Genomic DNA, 24,891 nt, shown 5'->3' with positions numbered 1-24,891 from the left:
AGAAACATCGAATCTTAACAGCACATCATAAGCTTAGAACCATTTATTGTTAAAAATGTAAGCAATGTTTCAGCACAATGGCTCACATATTTGTCTAATATAAAGGCTGCCACTGGGGGTCTTCACCTGAACAGGCAGCAAAATCAAAACTGCTGATCTGCATACTCAATACAGATCAGTCACTTGTAATGCCATTGGACCAGAAAGATAGGGTTAACCAACATTTTTCAGGAATGGTCAGCAGTGACAGTCTCTATATTTCTCTTAGATTTTATTTTGGTTGGAATGTCAGCATTTTCATCAAGAGATTAGCAGATCACATATCTGTCTATAGTCACTGTTTGCATGATGAAGGGGTTTGATGCTTTGAAACGTTGCTTTAATTGTGAATAATATTTGGCTCTAAACCAGAGATATGCAATTAGCGGCCCTCCAGCTGTGGCAGAACTACAAGTCCCATGAGGCAAAGCAAGACTCTGACAGCCACAAGCATGACACCCAGAGGCATGATGGGACTTGTAGTTTTGCAACAGCTGGAGGTCCGCTAATTGCATATCCCTGCTCTAAACTCGTGATGCGATGCTGAGATCTGATGTTCTAGATTTCTGTGGCACCATCCGCTATAGCCCAGCACTCAAGTTGGGCTGGAAACCGTTTGGAGCACACTGTTCCTTTTTCACTATGCAATAGATAGAGAAACCACTCTTAACCAAGCATGGGCATGGGTTTAACAGTGATAACATAAAATGAAGTGGCATAGTTACCTCTGCTGTCAAAAGCATGTTATTAACCAGTTCCATGTAGGCTTTCATCTCTGCTCTCTGGACTTCATCCAAGCCGTCACTGAGGGAATGGCCCTGTGTAGGGAGAAAGCCAATGACTGACTATAGGGTGGTCTTTAACACAACTCACATTAACATCGACACCTAATCACTTAAGCTTTAAGCTCAAGCTAATACTTCAATTTTGTGGGGAATTACCCTTTAAGTCCTAAAGGGTAATTCCCCACAAAACTGAAGTATTAGCTTAAGCTTATTGTGTGTTAGAAGATTTTTATGCACTGCACCAGTCTTTATCTTGGAATCCAAGTTGTAAGATCTCACACCAAAAAATAATTTTAAAAAAAGCAATAAAAACCAAACAAATGCACCAACCATATCTACAGACATCTATTACTTTCTTGGTTCTTGCACTTTAATGCTTGTTGCTACTCAGAGGGAAAGCAGAGGATTTAGGTTGCGTTGACAGATGTTCTCAGTGGTGCTTATCAGAGGAAAATAGTCCTAATCGGGGGAGATTCTCGAATTTGCTAGATCAATTGTTTCTTCTGAGAGTCTTAATGCAACAATCATGAAGGGCTTCCATACAAATATTAATGATCACTGCCCAATCCAGCCAAAAGCAGCAGGATTCGCTGATTAACTTGAGTACATAGGTCCACCTCATGCCAAATTCAATTGTTAGCCAAGATTTAAGCCTGCCATAGACCTATCAAAATTCAGCCAATTTAGCAGGAACCAGAAGAATTTTGATCCATCTATGGGCAGGTAGGTTGTACTGAAATTGATCTATATGGGCGGCACAGTGGTGTAGTGGTTAGCACATTCACCTAGCAGCAAAAGGGTCACTGGTTCGTATCCCAACCACAACACTACCTGCCTGGAGTTTGCTGGTAGGCTAATTGGATCCTGTCTTAATTGGCCCTAGTACAGTATAGTATATATATGGATGTATGAATGTGAGTTAAGGACCTTAGATTGTAAGCTCCTTGAGGGCAGGGACTGATGTGAATGTACAATTTAGATGAAAAGCACTGCGTAAATTGACGGTGCTATATAAGTACCTGCAATGAAAATAAATAAATATTAAAGACTACTTCAGTACAACCAGCGCGTGAGGTTTTTCTTTGTACGATTACTGCTGCCGGCTATAGCGGCAGCAGTAATCATTGTACTCTGACAGCGGGGATACTTCCCTTCCCGCTGTCAGAACACAATACCTCAGTGGGAGGGATTCCCCAATCAACACTAAATGTGTTGATATGGGAATCAAGTGATTTGTCTTTCCTTCAATCCCTGGTTGAAGGAAAGAAAGTTGCTTAACACATGGCCAGCCTTAAGCTGGAGGCTTGCTAGTGAGGGTACTGGTCAAGGGGGAGGAGCCAGGAGCACTGGCGGGGGGACCCGAGAAGAAGAGGATCGGGGCTGCTTTGTGCAAAACCACTACACAGAGCAGGTAAGCATAACATGTTTGGTTTTTTTTGGTTTTGTTAAGTAAAACATTTAATATCACTTTAAGACCAAATCATTTCAATAAAATATTTTCCATTAGGTCAGAATCCTCCTTTAAGGCAACAAATTCACATCCATACATTATTATACAAAACAACTGGAAAGGTTAACTTATAGGGCATTTACACTTTTGAAGCCAAATTAGGATAACAACTACTTTATATACAGCCAGGTCCATAAATATTGGGACATCGACACAATTCTAACCTTTTTCCTTTTTCAGGTAAACGGTATAGGAATTACAACAGTTTGTATATGTGCTTCCCACTTTTAAGGGACCAAAAGTAATGGGACAATTGGCTGCTCAGCTGTTCCATGGCCAGGTGTGTGTTATTCCCTCATTATCCCATTTACAAGGAGCAGATAAAAGGTCCAGAGTTAATTTCAAGTGTACTATTTGCATTTGGAATCTGTTGCTGTTCAACTCTCAATATGAGATCCAAAGAGCTGTCACTATCAGTGAAGCAAGCCATCATTATGCTGAAAAAACAAAACAAACCCATCAGAGAGATAGCAAAAACATTAGGTGTGGCCAAATCAACAGTCTGGAACATCCTTAAAAAGAAAGAACGCACCGGTGAGCTCAGCAACATCAAAAGACCTGGAAGACCACAGAAAAACAACTGTGGTGGATGATCGAAGAATTCTTTCCCTGGTGAAGAAAACACCTTTCACAACAGTTGGCCAGATCAAGAACACTCTCCAGGAGGTAGGTGTATGTGTGTCAAAGTCAACAATCAAGAGAAGACTTCACCAGAGTGAATACAGAGGGTTCACCACAAGATGTAAACCATTGGTGAGCCTCAAACAGGAAGGCCAGATTAGAGTTTGCCAAACAACATCTAAAAAAGCCTTCACAGTTCTTGAACAACATCCTATGGACAGATGAGACCAAGATCAACTTGTACCAGAGTGATGGGAAGAGAAGAGTATGGAGAAGGAAAGGAACTGCTCATGATCCAAAGCATACCACCTCATCAGTGAAGCATGGTGGTGGTAGTGTCATGGCGTGGGTATGTATGGCTGCCAATGGAACTGGTTCTCTTGTATTTATTGATGATGTGACTACTGACAAAAGCAGCAGGATGAATTCTGAAGTGTTTCGGGCAATATTATCTGCTCATATTCAGCAAAATGCTTCAGAACTCATTGGATGGCGCTTCACAGTGCAGATGGACAATGACCCAAAGCATACTGCGAAAGCAACCAAAGAGTTTTTTAAGGGAAAGAAGTGGAATGTTATGCAATGGCCAAGTCAATCACCTGACCTGAATCCGATTGAACATGCATTTCACTTGCTGAAGACAAAACTGAAGGGAAAATGCCCCAAGAACAAGCAGAAACTGAAGACAGTTGCAGTAGAGGCCTGGCAGAGCATCACCAGGAATGAAACCCAGCATCTGGTGATGTCTATGCGTTCCAGACTTCAGGCTGTAATTGACTGCAAAAGGATTTGCAACCAAGTATTAAAAAGTGAAAGTTTGATGGATGATTGTTAATCTGTCCCATTACTTTTGGTCCCTTAAAAAGTGGGAGGCACATATACAAACTGTTGTAATTCCTACACCGTTCACCTGTAAATACCCTCAAATTAAAGCTGAAAGTCTGCAGTTAAAGCACATCTTGTTCATTTCAAATCCATTGTGGTGGTGTATAGAGCCAAAAAGATTAGAATTGTGTCAATGTCCCAATATTTATGGACCTGACTATATCTTACATGCTCACATTCACATAAGCAACTTAAAAATATTAAAAATTGCTGCTTACTAAAAAAAAAAAAAAAGAAAAATCTACTTAGTTTTCCTCTTCTATGTAATAGTACTGGAGAAGCTGGGGAGGTATGTTTACTATCATAACTCTGTCTGTTCTGTGCTGGCATATACCATTATCAGTTGTAAACTAGAAGAGATAAAAGATCTCAATGCTCAGGTGGTACATTGTACAGCACTGTATTGTATGGTAATACACATTTAAAAAAAAAAACTGTCCCTCAGTCTGCACCTAATTGCACATTATAAACTATTCTAAACAATAAAAGCTGCCCACAGATTTCTACGTATGAACCTGGTGCAAAGAAACACCTAGAAATAAGATTTTTATATATATATATATATATATTTTTTTTTAGGTATGCAGTGTGAATGGGAACATATAACACACATAGTGGGGGTCTCAAATTTTGGCTGCAAAAGTGAAAATAAATATACTTTAAATGTAAATGTATGCATTTGCCATCTCACCACTGCAATCACAGAGATATATGTAACAAATTCCAGGTATTTGCTGTGTCTCAGTGGAGCCATTAGGCAGCCTGTGGTATAGATACACGTCATGCAGAGTGGCCCTTTACTAGGGTTATAAATTCAGCTTGACAGAATATCCCTAGACCAGCCTGGATGCTTTCCAATGCTTTTACTATAATATCTACAGACAGAACTTGTCCAGTGATTTTATTTTACTGCATAATATACAGCAGTATTTTGTTATATAAAGACTATATGTGGATTCAGGCTCACAAAATCCAGATTTTTTTAAAGGATATGTAAACGTATGTTTAAAAAAACTAACAAACATTATTATTATACGGGATTTATATAGCGCCGACAGTTTACGCAGCGCTTTACATTGGGGCAGACAGTATAGTTACAATACAATTCAATACAGGAGGAATCAGAGAGCCCTGCTCATTAGAGCTTACAATCTAGGAGGGAGGGTCAAGTTATACAAAAGGGTAATAGCTGTGGGGGATGAGCTAATGGAGAAAATAGTGCAGTTGTTAGATGGAGGCAGGATAGGCTTCTCTGAAGAGGAACGTTTTCAGGGATCGCCTAAAAGTGGATAAATTTGGAGACACTCTGACAGATTGTGGAAGGGAAAACATGTCATACTTACCTCCTCTGTGCAGTTGGTTTTGCACAGTGTGGCCCCGATCCTCCTCTTCTGGGGTCCCTGAGCGGCGCTCCTGGCTCCTCCTCTTCTCGAGTGCCCCGTTGGACAGCCGCTCTCCCTCGGGGCACTCCTGCGGGCACGCTCCCGTGTCCTGCTGCTGCATCCATTGACACAGACAGCAGAACTTGGCCCCGACCCCCCACGTCATTGAATTTGATTGACAGCAGTGGGAGCCAATGGCTGCGCTGCTATCAATCTATCCAATCAGGACCTGAGACACCGGCTGGAGCTGGGGTGCTCGTCCTCGTCACTGGAAAGACTGGTTCAGGTAAGTAAAAAAGGGGGGCTCTGGGGGGCTGCTGCATCACAGGAGGTTTTTCACCTTAATGCGTAGAATGCAATAAAGTGAAAACCTTGGGGGTTTACAACTCCTTTAAGCATCATTCCACCAAAAACAAATATTTCAGTTATGACTGGAAGCTGGTTGGTTGATTTCTTTCTTATATGTATCTGAACTGACGGGGTGAGATGTTTCACTTATGTTCCCAACTTTAATGCCCTGGTATAATGGAGGGCATTTAACTTCTGCTAAATGCTTTGTAAAGTGCAGTTATTAAAAAACCTGGTCCCCCCCAAAAAACTGTCTAAGGTCTCATTCACACTGGCAGCTGGGGGCAGTAAAAATAGGCAGTTGAGCCGCAGTTTTTACCTCCCCCTGATCACCATCCATAATCTAACATGGCAACCAGAGGGGATAGTACACATGCTGCAGCAGTATTGTCACCAAATGTGAGCCATTTAAATGACTAGGATCCCACTGCAACAGATATACGAAGGGTTTCAATTGTTAAAATAAGCATCCAGGACAAATCAGCTTCAGGTCTTCTGCCAGCTGCCCTCTAAAAAGCAATCCAGCGTCGTTCGCTTTTCTTAGGGCATCACAAGTGTAAATGAGGCCTAACAGTTAGGCCTCATGTACATACAGACGTTCAGAAGCTCTTGTGTGCTGAGGCGTAAAATCTTCCTGGCACCCAGAAAGCCGACACACACAGCCAGAACAGTGAACAGCGGAATGTGCCAGTGCATGGGTAAACGCTGCTGGCTTTTGCATCACCATTTTTCCTGCGCATACATGTATGACGCTTCTCTGCACACGCATGTGTGGGTAAATGCTAATACAGAAACCACATACAACCATTTAATTGTATTGGTGGCTATGTACTGCATGTGCGGATCCTCGGGTGCCAAAAAGTGCCAAGGATTTTACGGCTCAGCACACACGTTGCTGCTAAACATCCATGTGTATGAGGACTTGGGAGGATAGAACAAACTTTATGCTTCCCAGATCAGGTTGTCTTGTGTTTAAATGTATGTACGCTTACACGCGTTTACTGTATGTGCGTTTAGAGGCACTCAGAGTATCTACTTTGCTCCTGGTTGCACATAATTCTTTATTCTGTCAATAACCTATCACCTACCTATCAACCTACAGTCTCATAGCAGGTTTATACCAGTTTTACTTATCTAAACTTCTGCAGACCTACACTTTAAAGTAAACCTGTGCTAAGAGAAACCTAGAGGCTCCCATAACTAACTTGTTTCTCTACATGCTAGTTGCCTGGCTGGTCCGATGTCTTCGATTCTTTCTGAATCACTGACTTTGAATAAGCATGCAGACTAATGCCCCGTACACACGGTCGTATTTTCCGATGGAAAATGTGTGATAGGACCTTGTTATCGGAAATTCCGACCGTGTGTGGGCTCCATCACACATTTTACATCGGAATTTCAGACACACAAAGTTTGAGAGATTGGTATAAAAGTTTCCGACAACAAAATCCGTTGTCGGAAATTCCGATCGTTTGTACACAAATCAGACGCACAAAGTGCCACGCATGCTCAGAATTAATTAAGAGATGAAAGCTGTTGGCTACTGCCCCGTTTATAGTCCTGACGTACGTGTTTTACGTCACCACATTCAGAACGATCGGATTTTCTGACAACTTCGTGTGACCGTGTGTATGCAAGACAAGTTTGAGCCAAAATCCATGGATTTTGTTGTCGGAATGTCCGATCAATGTCCGACCGTGTGTACAGGGCATAAGAATTCTGACTTCCATTCAATGCATGCTTGTTATAGGTCATTTGTTCAAAAGTCCCAGAATCAGTACTACTGCCAGGCACCAAGCATTTTCTGAGGGAGCTCAGCAACAGAAGTCTTAAAGCGCAGTTCCAGCCTAAATCACAACTATGGCTTGATTAACAGATGATGCTCCCACCCCCACTTGTTTTTGGAGAATGAATATATATATATATATATACACATACACATATATACATATACACATACACATATATACACACATACGTGCATATTTTTTTTTTTTTGTCGTTTTCTACCTTTTATGATCTCTTGAAGCTGTACTTCTGGCCGTGGCGAGGTACGTAATTTCCGCTTTTCCATTGGCTCCTGGGATTGCTGTGCCATCAATCCCAGGAGTTGATGGGCATCCCCTGCAGATAGCATTGCGTTATTTCAAAACCGGAAAGGACGCCATGCTAGGCGGAGATAGGCGCCATTTTTCAAACGGGAATACAGTGGGGCGTGCTTCATTCCCACTGCACATGTGCAAGATCGGGAGATGCATGCTGGGTAGCCAGCATGCACCTATTCCCGGAAGAGAGTCCCAGCAGGCATCAGATGCCCACAGTCAGGATGGCCACGCCATGTATCAAGAGATCAAAGCAAGTCAAAAATGTTGCAGAAATAACAAATAGGGGACCCTTTTGAGGATGGCCGAATTGTAAAGACCAAGCAGTGACTGTCACAGGGGTAATTTCATATTTAAAAAAAAAAAAAAAGGTAAAAAAAAAAAAAAAAAGAACCGTCCAGAACTCCTCTTTCCTTTACACAATCACACACATTTAGTGCATTCTCTTGGAAGCCTTACCTTGGCTTTCACAAATTGTACTATTGGTCCCAGTTCTGATATTACTTGATTCCCAACATGGATAAAAGGAACTTTTCCTAAGTTAAAAAAAAAAAAAGGTCATAAAAAAATTAATAAATTAAAAAAAAAAAAAAAGAAAAAAAAGACACTGAAAGTAATATTAAAAAGCCATAAACAGAAATAAAAAAGCCACACATTTGTGGTTAGTTAGGTCTCTTCATTACTAGCATGATATCATTTAAGCCACAGGTTGGAAAAAGCATGGTACAAATAACAAGATAATAAATAAATACTTATTGAACTGCTATTTGTCAGAAGAAGGGAAACCTTATGCAGCCTCTAATGCTCACTGAAGGGGATTACTCCATATATATCCCCCTCAATTCCAGGCCATTAGCCAGTTCCAATGCCTATAAAACTAACCCTAAGCTTATTAGAACACTTGTTCTGCTTTTTTAGATGCACTGCAGTCCCAAACAGTTCCTTTCTTCTATCAGCGTCAAGGACAATTGAAGTTTTTTCATATAGAAAGTGGAGAACCCCTTTAGGTCCCGACTACAGAAAAGGAAATCATAATGGTTTTTCTTAGCATTCACAGTCTCGTCTGATCTGCATATCTGTAGTCAGCTTCAGTAGGCAGCAAAATCCAGAACAGGCTTTCTTCTTCTGAATCCACGAAGAACAATAAAGAATCAAACAAATAAATCCTGCCAGCCAGGTCGCAATACAATAATAGACATTTCTGCTGTAATCGGTAGTGCACCATGCCAGATATATAATCAAAAGCCACAGGGCACTGATGCAAACCTGAAAATTTCCCATTTACATCTCATACTGGGCGGCACAGTGGTGTTGGGCGGCACAGTGGTGTAGTGGATAGCACTTTTGCCTAGCAGTAAGAAGGGTTGCTGGTTCGAATCCCAACCACGACACTACCTGCCTGGAGTTTACATGTTCTCTCTGTGCCTGCGTGGGTTTCCTCCGGGTACTCCGGTTTCCTCCCACACTCCAGACATGCTGGTAGGTTAATTGGATCCTGTCTAAATTGTCCCTAGTATGTATGAATGTGAGTTAGGGACCTTAGATTGTAAGCTCCTTGAGGGTAGGGACTGATGTGAATGTACAATGTATCTGTAAAGCGCTGCGTAAATTGATGGCGCTATATAAGTACCTGAAATAAATAAATACATAAAATACAAAGAGGATTGATCATTTCAGTCAACAGCCTCCTATTTTTATTTTTAATTCTAAATGACTTTTTTAATAATAATATATATATTATAATAAAATATGAGGCTTTATTGTATAAAAAATGCAGAGCTGGTTACTAAAATGTCATCCTGGAAACTAGTGTTCCCTGTGTGATAAAGTGTATAGAGAAATCCTGGATTTATAGCACTACTATCTATAGTCAGCACATGGCTGCCAAATTTCCTTTCTACGCTCCTAAAATACTCATATATTTAAATGACACCCCTGTGCAGTTCACAAACAGCCATCGGTGAAAATGCAAGTGTCTCCAAAATAACTTCACGTTTTCAGATCCAGGAAACTCACACAAGAGTTTAACTCTACACACAGTATTAGGACACATTGAAGATAAGCTGATGGAGACCCATAACCTCAGGAGCCTGGGGACAGGAGAACTCCCTGCACCTTTTATAGTTGAGCCTTACCATCATACATAATGAGATTTTTTTATACTTCATAGTGTGCAGCAATATCCCTCTAAAGAGGACTACCGTTACAAGTAGACTAATTAGGGCCTCCTTCACACGGGGCGTATCAATGCGTGCCCCGTCTGAAGGCCAAGTTTACTTGCACGATTGGGAGCTGTATCTGTGTCTGTGCAGTCTCAGCATCTACATGGAACACCTGTGCAACCCTGTGCGGGTAAACATAGCCCTCGCATGTGGCACACATTGATATGCCCCGTGTGAGCTAGGCCTAAGGCAAAATTCTAGTTAGCTATACAAAACAACATTTTATCCAGTTATGTCACCATTCAAATCAATTTTACATACAAGTGTCTAAAATCGGTCTCACACTAGCAGCATTAAAGTGACAATAAACTCTAAACAGGTTAAAAAATATATATTTTCAGGTATTTATTTTTAAAGTGGTTCTAATGTCTAAAGGTTTTTCCCTAATGCATTCTATGCATTTGAGTTAAAAAAAAAAAACATTTTTCAGTAGCTGTTCCTCTCCCCCTCCCTAAATACTTACACAAGTCCTGTATCAATGGGAGCCATAGGTACAGGAGAGGGCCTGCACCAGTGCCACTTTAGGAAGTGACGTCCTATGGAGGCACACGAAGAAGATGAGGAGCCAAGAAAGCGATGGTGGTGATGGTGGTAATTCTATCAAAATAATATATAATAGAAATATATTGTGATGTGTGATGACACCAACACATAATAAAAGAGTGGGTAACTAAACCCACATAAGCATCCACTTAAATCTATGTATATCTATATCTAACCAAAAAACAAGAACAAAATTCAAAAGTCCATAAAGTGTCCCAAAGATGTAGTGCCAATAAAAATTGTGCCAGAAAAAATATTTATTTGTAAACATACGTATAAAAAAAGGGTTCAATAAAACTTTGTTTACTCCCACAAGTGTAAATAGCAGATTCTTTATATATTGTATCCTCCACCGCTTATGATCGAAATCAATAAGTGGCTGCTGATAAGGAACCAGCAAACATGCATTCTCCCGTGGGGACGTCTATCGACGAAACGTACGTAAGGTGAGCTGTTGGAGGCATCGTTACCATGCTATACTGGATGTCTACTCGTGGGATCGTGAGATCTGAATAGATATACTTTTAAATGTGAGTGCTATGTGGTTTAAATAAATAAGGAACTTTTTTTTAAAGGATTTTATGCTATGCTGTGCTTTTCTTTTATTTCCGATTACACCTCTCTGGAGAGACCGTTTAGATAATTGTGGAAGAGAGTCGGAAGCGACTATCTTTTTGGTTTTACAGACCATTACACTTTGAGAAGGAAAGGAATTTACCCGTTGAATGTCTAGATTGATTGCATCTGAGGAGATCATCATCTATTGCAGATCTGCAGAATTTTGCACCCTGCTAAGAGAGAATGCGTGTTTGCTGGTTCCTTATCACCAGCCACTTATATCGGTGAGTGATTTCAATCATAAGAGGTGGAGGATACAATATATGAAGAATCTGCTATTACACTTGTGGGAGTGAACAAAGTTTCATCTTTTTTTGATACATATGTTTACAAATAATATTTTTTTTGGCACTACATCATTGGGACACTTTATGGACTTTTGAATTTTGTTCTTGTTTTTGTGGTTAGATATACACAGATTTAAGTGGATGGTTATGTGGGTTTAGTTACCCGCTCTTTTATTACGTGTTGGTGTGGTCACACATCACAGTACATTTCTATTATATTATTCAGGTAGAATTACCACCATCACATTACAAATTATTAGATAGAGAATATAGGATTGTGTTAGGTTACACTTATTTATATTTTTTTGGATGTATTAGTTTAGCCCACACCTGGGCACAGCGCTGTCTCTCCTTCACACATTTTTTACATTGAGATTTCTCAATCAGATAGCAGTAGGGCAGGATTTATTAATTAATATCACCTTAGCATGGTCTAACTCCATTTCCTATCAAAATAAAAAAAAAATAAACGTTTACAACCGCTTTAACTCAAAAAGTAACTTCTATTGCTCTCAGATTCCTCAAAATTTCCAAATCCCCTTTCTTTAGCTGCTGTGAGATGACTTTCTGTTAGAGAGTGGCTAAGTTAGCTCTCTGCAGTCCCACTGTATATAAGAAATATCGGCACCCTCTCTTGCTCACTCCGGTGATTGACTATGGACTATGAGATTGGTAGTGTGCACACAGCAGTGCAGATGACCGCAACTAACGTGCACTGCTCATTCCAAACAAACAGAAGCGTGGAGGAAAAAGGAGAGGCTCAGGAGCTTGTGGAGGATGTTACAAGGAGGCATAAAAACACAATAAGACATTTTTAAAAGAGAATTATAGTTTTTTTTTTATTGCAGAGTCATACTTACCTAGCTGGATGCAGCATCAGTCCGATGCTGCATCTGTCCCCCGCCGTCTCTAACACTGAGAACCGAGCGATCAAACACCGCTGATCGCTCAGTTCTTACAGCTCCATGAGCAGAGAACTGGTGACTGACAGTCACTGGCTCTCTGCTCTACCCCCCCCCCCCCCCCCAGGCGCTCATTGGAGCGGCCGAGTCATGTGCCGATCCAGGTATGTGGGTGGATCCCGACCATATGGTCACGATCTTGCCCAAGCCTTGACCAGCACTGTGACCTCAGCCTGCTGTCTGCTAAAAACAGGTCACAGGAGTGAAGAACAAACTTCACTCTTGTGATCCACAGAAGTACAGCCAAACAAGCTTCCTTTAATGAAAAATAGATTATAGGGCCATCAAAAGAGGTTGTAAACCTCAGAAAAAAAAACCCTGTAAGACAAAGGCATAATGAGCTAGTAGCTCATAGTATGCAATGCATACTACCTTAGAACGAAGCTGTTCCAGCAGCGCCCACGCACCGCTGACATTTTCCCTGAAGTTTCTTCTGTGTCCGTGGGCTCCTGTGCTGTGACTGGCGGGAGCCGCAATGACGTCACTCCGCGTGGGAGCCGGCGTTTATGGCATGGGGCTCAGAAGCAACGGCACCCATGGCCGATCCTTCAGAGCGCATGCGCCAGTGATGTCACTGGCTGCATGCAATGTAAATATATTGATATATATGTAAAGATATAGGTAAATGTCAGCAGAGGAAGTTTACTTCCTCATTAAGTAGTGGATGTGTATGCATCATTAAGGCTGGGGAATGGAGGCCAAGCCCAATCAAGGCTCTACTGCAAATCACAATACTACCTAACACAGACAGCATGCTTAGGCCTCATGCACACTGGACGTTTTTGCAGCTGCTTCTAGGGGCATCAGCCATTTTTCCCCCCTACCACTACACTCCCCTACATAGGCTTTTAGCAGCGTTTAGTGGCAGGGGCTTTTAAAGGCAGAAAAACCCCACTGCCAGTGCTTCCAGGAGCAGCAGAGTTTGGGCGGAAAAAGCTTTAGGCGCATTTAGGGCTTGATCATTAATTTATTTCAATGACTAGAATATATTATTATTCTGGCCAATGGAATGAATTAAAGCCCAGGTGCGATTGGTTGAAAGTGCTACACAGATGTATAGGTGATTGCAGGAAATTTGTATAAAAGACAGAAAGATTTACTCTGTAAAACGCATCTTAACAAATTTACAGAAATGGAAAAATTGCAGGTCTTTTATACAGTGGTGGCCGGTCCATAAGGGATGCAGGGGTGCCGCCCCCCTAGTTTGCATGCCGGACTAATGCCTTTCTATGAGGTCTGTCTTTTTTTTTCCAAGCACATGATTGGCTTGAAAAAGGTTGTGCTACGAACCCTCCCACTTGTGATACGAGCAAATCAATATTTGCTATTGGTTTCTGGCTTCTCCTCCCTGCCAATCAGAAAAGAAGGCAGATCTAAAGAAGACCAGGTTAGCCAGGAGGAGAAGACGGGAAGGCTGCGACGCCGTGAGCGCTGGAGGGGTGAGTGCGGTAAATTGTGGACAGGGAAAGATTACTCTTGCGCTTGTGAGGATCTGTTTGGGTTTGAAAAAAGTAGTATTGTGAACTGTAGCAAAGCTAAAAGAGATGGTGTTGCATGTCCCGCTGCCCAGAAATTGACCCCGGGGTGGTCAAGTAAGGCAATATGGAGAGTGATGGATGAAGGGCGCGTGATCAATTGCTCACATCAAAACGTATAAAATGTATTCATATGTGTATAGAAGCAAATGAAAGCAAATAAAAACAATTGAATAATACCAATACTACGTGTTATGCAAACAGGTGACAAAATATAAAAAACATGGAAATTAAAAATAAAAAATAGGTTAAAAGTATCATAAGCCCATGTTGAGGCGGGTGTTTAGAATCGGCTGACGCGTTTCGAGGATAACCTCTTCATCAGAGCCTTTGAGAACCAGGGTGCATTCTTTATGGGCCAGTAGGCCAAAATATGTACATCGACATAATGGCTAGTTGGAAAAAGTGGCCTAAAATGGGAAATGCGATTTTCTGTGTTCCATACCAGTCCACGTTCAAGCGTTCTATGTGATAGTTGATGGTGTGTGTGTTTTCCTTTAAATTTGTAGAGAAGGGATAGTAGGGTGGTGTGGACCTGTCTCGGGCTGGATGGAAGAGAGATTTTTCGGCCTGTCTGCGTCCTCCTGGGAGAGTGCTGTCCTGTACTAAGGAGGATGGAGGGGGGTGAAGATCTCTTGAGAGGATACTGCAGCCAAGTATGTCCGCAGCTGTCTCTGCCTCAGATAAAGGAGGATAGCCATTATGTCGATGTACATATTTTGGCCTACTGGCCCATAGAGACTGCGCCCTGGTTCTCAAAGGTTCTCATGGAGAGGTTATCCTCGAAACGCGTCAGCCGATTCTAAACACCCGCCTCAACATGGGCTTATGATACTTTTAACCCATGTTTTACTTTTAATTTCCATGTTTTTTATATTTTGTCACCTGTTTGCATAACACGTAGTATTGGTATTATTCAATTGTTTTTATTTGCTTTCATTTGCTTCTATTCACATATGAATAAATTTTATACGTTTTGATGTGAGCAATTGATCACGCGCCCTTCATCCATTACTCTCCATATAGGGGTGAGTGCGGACCTGGGGGGTTTGTTTGCTGCTCCCCCAAAAATGTTTAGCACCAGCCGCCACTGCTTTTTTATCTACCGAAATTTATGCTAGCCATACACAGTTAGATTTTTTCTCATTAAGCCCACAGGCTAGGCAAGAGGACAATCAATTGATTCTGCCATCCTCACTAAAACAGAATGGATGGAAGAATCTCCACTGCTGACAATTGTATTTAGGAGTGGTGGCCCGTGCGCCTTTCTGAATACAGTGGTGCCTCTGTTGTTATCCTTTTTCCACCGAGCTCAGTCGATTTTTTAATCAAGTTTGAGTTGAGTAGAACTTGTATGACCACCAACAGCTTGAGTTTCGGCCCACTCAGCAAAATTCTGCCAAAATTCAAGCCATCTATGGCCGGCTTACCCTTACCTGCAGTGTAGCTGTAGGGGAGGTCTAGAACCTGCTATTTCTTCTGGGCAAGGAGAACGGTATCCTAAGACTGTCTTAAAGGGGTTGTAAACCTCAGACATGAAATATGAATAAAGCACATCCCTCTATAGCAGGGGTCTCAAACCGGTGGCCCTCCAGCTATTGCAAAACTACAAATCCCATCATGCCTCTGCTTGTGGGAGTCATGTTTGTAACTATCAGCCTTGCAATGCCTCATGGAACTTGTAGTTTTGCAACAGCTGGAGGGCTGCCAGTTTGAGACCCCTGCTTTATAGTGTGTACTTGTCTAAATCCAGAGCACTAAGTGTCATTTCTGTCTGCTGCTTTGTTCCTCTGCTATCAGCATGAATCACTTCTGACAAGTTTTCCTGACACCAAGAGAAAAAAGGTGACAGGGGAGGGAACTTCAGCAGATTGACAGCTTCAGCTCTGCTCCTGTGTGCTGTGTAATGGGGGATCTATCTCTTCCCTCCAGTCAGCTCTCAAAGCTTCCTTCACGGAGCTCTGCAGTGTGATTTCAGCTTTCTACTCCTTATTTTTTGACAGCTCAAAAACGTGTTATAAATTCTGGACTTTGAACGAATGTAGACAAGAGAAGAGAAGACTACAGATAAACAGGTACAGCTTATATTGAAAGATTTGTTTCATCTCTGTGTATCACCTGAGGCCAGTCACTTTATTGGGTATATGTAAAGGTTTACAAAAACTTTAAACAGAAATACAAATCCTTTAGCGGGTAACACAATTCACATATTTGTATTTTTAAATGAAGTGGTTTGCATGGAGTTCAACTGTTAATTGTCAACCAGAGCCTCATGCCGATAGTATTTGCCCTAATTCTTAAAGTTCCCCTACAGCACAATTCCCTGCGTTTTCAAGTGATATCCTTAAAAGATTCAGTACGCCTGTATTATTTATGAAGTGGTATGACTGCCCGTCCACAGAGCTCTCTTACCCCTCCAAGTTTGAAGAATTGTGGCCCTGCACAGACATGAAACCCCTAATCTATCATAGGCTTAGAGATCATACATCATATCTTAATCCTTAATAATCTAGTACATCGGGGTTTTTTTATCTCTTCTGACATCTGCTCTTCAAATGGCTTCTGCGCTCAAACAGAAAGCTGCTAAAGATCTTGGACCAATCATTACTCCAGAAACATGACAACGTACACCTGTTCCTTTATATCTTCGTTATCTTCTGCTAAACACAGATCACTCTCTGTACCACGGCCCCTGATCGACTGCTGGCACCATTACAGCACACCGGGCACAACACTAAAACAGTTGCATGGAAATCAGCTATTTATCAGTGTGGGATTACAAAGTGAAGAAAATGTTCAAAAATAATATAGAATACAGTGCCTTGCAAAAGTATTCACCCCCTTGGCATTTTTTGTGTTTTGTTGCCTCACAACCTGGAATTAACATGGATTATTTGAGGATTTGCATCATTTATTTTACAGAACATGTTTTACAGAAGATGTTTTTTTTTTTTATTATGAAGCAAACAACAAATAGGACAAAATAACAGAAAAAGTCAATGTGCATAACTATTCACCCCCCTAAAGTCAATACTTTGCCCTTTTGCGGCTATCACAGCTCCAAGTCGCTTTGGATAAGTCTTTATGAGCTTGCCACATCTTACCACTGGGATTTTTGCCCATTCCACCTTGCAAAACTGCTCCAGCTCCTTCAAGTTGGATGGTTTGTGCTTGTCAAAAGCAATCTTTAAGAATGGCCACAGATTTTCTATTGGATTGAGGTCTGGGCTTTGACTAGGCCATTCCAACACATTTACATGTTTCCCCTTAAACCACTCAAGTGTTGCTTTAGCAGTGTGCTTGTGGTCACTGTCCTTCTGGAAGGTGAACCTCCATCCTAGTGTCAGGTCACCTGAGTCCAGGTGACAGATGCACCCCGTTGGGGTCTGGAGTGCACCGCAAGGAAGTGGACCCTACGGCTGACTGCTGCGGATGGAACACTGGGTGGTTCAGGAAGGCAGGTCCACTAGAGCAACAACACAGATCCCACTGGGAGCTAGAGCATAAGATTCCCCAGTGCGTGGCGTCTAAGAGCCAGCAGGTGTTCACCAGAGCCTCTAGTGGCAAGGATGGACTGCGCTGCAACTGGCTCCTGGTCGCGGCCCCCAGGGACTCCGAGCTCACGCTCACAGAAGGCTACAGGATGACAGAGGAAGCAGTCTAGGACAACAAGGGATAGTAAGGAGATAAGCCAAAGGTCAGGGCGACTAGCAGACAGGAATAGACGGAGAACACGCCAAAAGGTCAGGGTCACAAGCAAGCAGGAATAGTCAAGAACAAGCCAAGATCGGTAAAGTATCAGACGTAGGAATGAGCACACGGAAGACAAATTACAATATTGATCAGCGAGGTTGGCTTGCAATGCACAGGTTAATATAGTGTTCCTAATTAGAGGCTGGGGTGGAGCTATGCTGAGGGAAGATTATTTAAGCAGCCAGGTGAGAGTGGCTGGCCTCTAAAGGTGAACACATGGAGAAGAGGTAAGCTAACAGACAAACATTACTGCATAACCATGACACCTAGCCTCAAATCACACACAGAGTGGTACAGGTTATGCTCAAGAATATCCCTGTATTTAGCACCATACATCTTTCCCTCAACTCTGACCAGTTTCCCAATCCCGACTGCTGAAAAACATCCCGAAAGCATGATGCTGCCACCACCATGTTTCAGACATAGCGTTTTCTTTGGCCAAAAAGTTCAATTTTAGTCTTTAGTATATATTTTGGGAGTCTCCCATATGCCTTTTCGCAAACTCAAAACGTGCCATTTTGTTTTTTGCTGAAAGTAATGGCCTTCTTCTAGCCACTCTGCTATAAAGCCCAACTCTATGGAGCGTACGGCTTATTGTGGTCCTATGTACAGATACTCCAGTCTCTGCTGTGGAACTCTGCAGCTCCTCCAGGGTTACCTTAGGTCTCTGTGCTGCCTCTCTAATTAATGCCCTCCTTGCCAGCTCCGTGAGTTTTGGTGTGCGGCCGTCTCTTGGCAGGTTTGCTGTTGTGCCACGTTCTTTCAATTTGGTTATGATAGATTGATGGTGCTAATAGGGATCATCAAAGATTTGGATATTTTTTTATGACCTAACCCTGATTGTACTTCTCAACAACATTGTCCCTTACTTGTTTGGAGAGTTCCTTGGTCTTCATAGCAGTGTTTGGTTAGTGGTGCCTCTTGCTTAGGTGTTGCAGCCTCTGGGGCCTTTCAAAAAGGTGTGTATATGTAATAACAGATCATGTGACACTTAGATTGCACACAGGTGGACATCATTTCACTAATTATGTGACTTCTGAAGGTAATTGGTTGCACCAGAGCTTTTTATGGGCTTCATAACAAAGGGGGTGAATTCATACGCACATGCCAATTATCAGTTTTTTATTTCTGAAAAATAGTATATATTTTTCCAATTTTACTTCACCAACTTAGACTATTGTGTTCTGATCCATCACATATAATTCAGATTAAAAAAACATTGAACTAAAGGCTGTAATGTAACAAAATAGGTAAAAAGCCAAGGGGATGAACACTTTTTCAAGGCACTGTATGTGAACCCAATCACTAAAATCTCATATACATTTAATGTGTTAATGTAATTTCAAAAGTATTTGAATTCCTTTTAACACTGCAGCTTTTAAAAGAGAAGTATGGGTTTGGAGGTTTTTCCATATTCATACTTAGGTGGATGCAGAATCGGAACGAAGCTGCATCTGTCCCCTGGCGCCTCTTCACTGAGAACCGAGCGATCGAACACCACCGATAGCTCGGTTCTCACAGCTCCCCGAGCAGAGAGCTGCTGACTGTCAATCAGCAGCTCTCCACTCTGCTCCCTTGTGCTCACTGGAGCGCTGAGCTGTGGAGGGGTGGAGAGTGGCCATCTCAGACTTTTAACGGCTCGCTGAGATGGGTATCAGTCCAGGCATCTGGCTGATCCAGACTTCATTGTCGCGAAGACATGGTACCTGGACTGATTCCTGTGAGGTCAGCAGAGAGCGGACAAAATGGGTCACAGGAGTGCAAAACTAACTGCTTTCCTGTGACCCATAGAAAGACCCATAGGAGAAGCCCAGCCATACAAATTCAGGCTGGACTTCTCCTTTCATAAACAAATACCTGGTAATCCTGCCATATCCTGTTTAGGTACTATGTCCCTGTCTGCTTCCAACAATAACCTGCTGCAAATCACAAAGTTCCTCCTTGCACTGGGTCTGTGCATGCACTACAAGAATTAAAGGAGTTTGTAGAAAAAGATAAAATAAATAAATGCACATCTTTTTGCAGGTAAAAAAATGTGGATTTATTATTATTTTACTAGCATCCTGCAAAGCATTGCACAAATGATCTGCAGATCGCGGGTGCAATGCAGGGTTCCTGCAGACTGTCAGGGGTAAGCTGTCTGCTCATACCTCGTACAGGAGGCAGTTGCACACTGACTGGAAGATGCAATAAACTACTAGAGCGTTCAACAGCGCCCTGGTAATTCATTGCGAACTACAAGCAGACAGCTGCAAAAGCTGTTGGTACTTGTAGCTTTCACATTCACAGAACTCTGTGAACACCTGAAGCTACAGACATCATCCCAGTATTGTTTCTTGCAGGAGGCAATCAGCTTTTTTGCTATTTAGCCTTTTACTTTTGCTTTTACAGGTGGCAGGAGTCGCCGCCTCAGAAGTAAACCGCACCATTTTTAAAAATTGAAAGCATCTGATCACACCAATCTTGGTGTGATTAGATGCTTTTAAGAGCAGAAGAGAGATCTGGGGTCTATTATACCCCAGATCTCTCCACAACCAGTGTCTGTCACTGCCTATTGCTGTCACAAGAGATGTATATATTCCTTGTGACAGCAATAAAAGTGATTAAAAAAAAAACATTTTAAAAGAAAGCGTAAAAAAAAATAAAAAAATAAAATTTAATTTTTTATTTTTTTTTAAATGCTGCTTACTTGCAGTGTTTTCCTTTACACAAATGATTTATTCACTTGCAATCTGCCTCTAAACCAGCGGTCACCAAACTGTGGCCTGTGGGCCCGATGCGGATATTTGCTTGCATTCATCCAACCCATGGGGCACTATATTTCCTGCTGACATCAAGAATGCAGGACTGTTCCTTCCATTGACACCAACAATGGGGCATAATTCCGCCCACTGTCACCCAGGAAAATTATTTTTCCCGCTCATGTAAATAATGGACTACTTAGACTCTGAACTGTCCTTTCAGGCCCATATCCAATCCCTGTCCAAAGCATGCCGCCTTAGAACTCCGCAACACTTCCAGAATACGTCCCTTTTTAACGAATGACATGGCCAAGCTTTTAATTCACTCCCTGGTTATCTCTCGCCTCGACTACTGCAACTCCCTCCTCATTGGATTACCTTTACTTAGACTATCTCCCCTTCAGTCCATATGAATGCCGCTGCCAGACTCATCCACCTTACCAACCATTCAGTGTCCTCCACCTCTCTCTGCCAATCCATCTACTGGCTTCCACTCACCCAACAAATAAAATTCAAAGTACTAACAATAATTTACAAAGCTATCCATAACTCTAACCTCCAGCTACATCACTAACCTAGTCCCAAAATACCAACCAAGCTGCTCTCTTCAGTGCTCCCAAGACCTCCTGCTCTCTAGCTCTCATCACCTCCTCCCACGCTCGCCTCCAGGATTTCTCCCGAGCTTCTCCCATCCTTTGGAAATCCCTACCCCAATCTGTCTAACTATCCCCTAATCTATCCATCTTTAGACGATCCCTGAAAACCCTTCTCTTTAAAGAAGTCTATTCTGCTTCTAACTAATACACTGTTTTACTTCCTCTATCAGCTCATCATCTAATGAATGTCTGTGCTGGCCCAGCACCTCTGCCCTCTCTATATAACCTTTTATGTAGGTGCTGAGGAAGGAGCTATAGAATATCACGAGTGACAGTTTTGACATCACATCCAAAATTGTGGTGCCCAGCAACAGTCTTGGGGCTCTGGAATGTCTACACAAGTGTGGCTTTTACAGATTAACATACCGAAAATACATATTAATTATATTCTGCAGCTGTCCATTAGTATATTACTGTTATTTTACTTACTCAACAATGCTGCAGATATTTGCTGATGCACCATAAATAAAACAGCCTAATATTAATTAGACTAATTGGATATCGCATGTACCCCTGGCTCTTCATATGCAGACATGTTTTCAGCTATGATAAAAATGTGAGTGGCACTTCTACATCTCCAGAGTCCAGATGCAGCAAACGATTATAAATAAATTTTATGATAGAAATCAGGAGCACTGATCGATTGCCCATTACAACATGCTAGAAGCTTTTTTTCTGCTATGTGCTAGAAAAATCGTTCTGAAAAATACTGATAAGCTCAGCCATAGAATCCACTAATTCCCAGTGCAGGAATTCAACAGTAACAAAGCAAACAAGGTGTTAGGTATGGATGGCAAGAAAACCAATGTGATATCAAACACTGAAAAGAATTAAGCTGGCCACAGACATTACTGCAAACAAAATCCCAAATGATCTTCTGCATGCAGCCCCCAATTACCCCTGTGGGTGTACAACATGTGACTACAGCACTGGTCCTCACCACAAGTAAAGACGCATATGGCAGAAAGCCTCCATTGGCCAAGCCCAAGGGCCCTTAAAGTAGGACTATAGGCAAAACCTTTTTTTTCCCCATTTTGGATAGAGCAAGGGAGGGTTATAACCCCGTCAGATTTTTTTTTTTTTTTTTTTCGCCATGTGTCCCATTGTAGAGATTTACCTTCACCTCCTGTCCCACAGCCAAAACAAAAAGTGAGCGGAAATCTCTGCAAATTAACTGCTTGCAGACCACCCCATGCAGATTTCCTGCTGCAGGGCAGCAGCTCTGCTCTGGATCACGTATCTAATATGTGATCAGCGCTTCTGGGTAGGGGGCATGTGCATGCAATGTGCTGTGCTTTCTTACAGCACAAGCCAATCAGCGAGTCCTGGCCAATGATTGATTGCCAGGAACCACTCTGTGTTGTAAACAACACATAGCTCCGAACACTGACAGGCGATCTTGCCATTTTTTTTATTCCCTGTAAAGGAAAGACCCCTGCCTTAGTGCATTGGGGTGGCTTTTAAAATGAATAGCACTGTAATCGTGTGTTGCCAGGTGTTACCTAAATGTACAGGTCTAAGACCCCTTGGAAAGGGGTATCTAGCTGGGAGACACAGGTGAATAGTCCAGTCTATGGCAGGCTGAAAAATGCAGCAGCTGGACTTGGGCTAGATGCTGTACTGAGCGGTTCTTGCGTTTAGGGCCCTAAATGTTCAAGGATTTAGAATGCCCCAAACCCAGACTTTCTTCCTTTTCAAGCATTTGTTCCTGAACATATAAGTACCCTAAACGCAAGTACCACTTGGTAGAACGTTCAGCCCTGTCCAGCCACAACCTGCCATAGACTTTGACAGGCTGCAGGCAGCGGAGGTGGACACTGCACCTGTTCCTCCTAGTTGCATTGTAACGTTGGTGGGACACACAGTAGCTAGATACCCTACCTGTGCAAGGGGCCTAAATGGGCCCTTAAATGATTACTGGTACAGTTTTTTTTAAATATTATACTACTGTTGTCTATTGTAACATGTGAGGAATTTATTCATGCAAACTTGGAAAGTTACTCAAAGTCCATTTTAATCACTAAACATAAAAAAACAAAAGAATCTCCCCCAAAACTACAGCAGTAGTTCAGTTCTGCAATGATGCTTGCATGTTCAGATCACCCACTTGATTCATACCATTTTCAGGCATTGTGGATGCTTTACAAGTCATGCAGCTCCATTCTCCACATTGCAAATGGCAGTGAGCAGAGCCAGAGACCACAGAGATCTCACCAACTGAGTTCCCAAAAAATGTAAGGAAGGAATGGACGATTTGACTATCCACCAAAAATTAATATCAGTTTTGTGCAGATTTAAAGAGAAAGTAAACCCTGATGGATTTTACTTCCTCTTTTTTCCCCTGCAAAGTAAAAGCATAATGGGCTATCATGCATCACATACTAGCCCACTATGTTGCACTTACCTGCAAACGAAGCCCACAATGTCCTAAGCCCACGATGTCCCTACTGTCCCCGCTGGTGACCGCATCCATCTTTCGGGGCCGTGACCTCCGCCTCTGTGACTGGCAGGAGTCGCGTGATGTCACTCCCGGTCACGGCACGGGCCCTTTCTTTAGGGCCCATATGCTGGTTTAGGAGATGTTTTTAGTACCTACAATTAAGCCTTATTATAGGCTTACCTGTAGATAAAAGTGGTGGAACTAGGTTTAAAATCCCTTTAATATTCTTAGACTGTGTTTGTGTTGCACAGGTTATTTTTCCTTATTTCAATTTGTAAAATCGATTCCTTTACTCCATCTTTTATTGCAGCATGGGGAAAAAAAAGACTTGAATAAAACACCGTCCATTGACCAAAGAGATTTTACTTTTTACTTTACTTTTTACTTTATACATAAATCATCAATATCCTCAATATTACAGGAGTTAGGCTATAAGTTGTTGACCAGATCATATAGGTCTCTGGAAAAATTACACCGTATGTTCCCAAACAGTGACCCTACATGTTGGAGATGTGGAGAAGACAGATTTTCACATCATCTGGACTTGTCCCTGAATCCGTCCTTACTAGCAAAATGTCTGTGCTTTAAATAAGGATCTTACTGGCCTTTTTGGTCAGAATCCAGAAGCCTGCTTACTACACCTTAGCGCTCTTTCTAAAATCAGTTATCACCAGTCTGTAGTGAGACATCTACTTAACGCGGCTAGGGCCTGTATACCAGAGCAGTGCCTTTCCTCCTACTATACTGTAGGTCATTGGATCAGAGCAGTAAATGATATAAAGCACATGGAGGAACCTACTGCATGAATAAATAGACAGGAAGCTCGATTTCGCAAAATGTGGATTCGATGGATCAATTTTATACTCTCGAGGAGTTATCGGACACTCGTTTGGTGGTGCACAACACATTTTTAGATTTACTTTTCTTCTTTTTCTGTCTTTTCTTTTCTTGAGGTCAGTTTAAAAATACGGAAAAATTAGTGGGGCCCTGCAATGCAGCCCTGCAAGCAACATATATTTATTATTGTTATTAATAGCGCCAACAGTTTGCGGAGCGCTTTACAACATGAGGGAAGACATTACAGTTACAATACAATTCAATACAGGAGGAATCAGAGGGCCCTGTTCGTTAGAGCTTACAATCTAGGTTATCTTTATTTCTCTTTTATTAATTATAAAGTTAGAGAAGTATATTACATAAGGGTTTTTTTTTTTTTTTTTTTTTTAGATGTCAGATCTATAAGTTACTGAGGCTCAACTTCTTTTTTACTGAATTATCGCTTTAAATGAAGAATAAAAAAAAGTAAAATTTCTTAAAACTCTATTGGTATCAACAAGACCTGGTAGGCCAAAACTGCAATGTTACTACACACCCAAGTTCTTGTTAGAAAACTTTATTTAAAAGAATACAGAATTTCTCTGCACCTTCTGGATTAGTAGAGTCATTTCACAGCCAGAGGAGG

The 24,891-nt window shown here is 41.9% G+C and overlaps 1 protein-coding gene across 1 annotated transcript in view; it reads right to left on the bottom strand.

Annotated features, from left to right (window-relative positions):
• Positions 1–24,891, bottom strand: part of MTX2 (metaxin 2) — a 142,862-nt gene that overhangs the window by 32,080 nt on the left and 85,891 nt on the right. Inside the window, exons 5-6 of the mRNA XM_073633848.1 lie at positions 8,132–8,208; positions 765–857 (exon numbers count right to left, since the gene is read on the bottom strand). Coding sequence (XP_073489949.1) covers positions 765–857; positions 8,132–8,208 — 170 coding nt within the window. The remainder of the gene's footprint in view (positions 1–764; positions 858–8,131; positions 8,209–24,891) is intronic.

Source organism: Aquarana catesbeiana, linkage group LG06 (assembly GCF_042186555.1).
Source record: "Aquarana catesbeiana isolate 2022-GZ linkage group LG06, ASM4218655v1, whole genome shotgun sequence".
In the NCBI taxonomy this organism is placed as follows: Eukaryota; Metazoa; Chordata; class Amphibia; order Anura; family Ranidae; genus Aquarana; species Aquarana catesbeiana.
The sequence above is the reverse complement of the archived record's forward strand: the minus strand, read 5'-3'. Positions and strand labels throughout refer to the sequence as shown.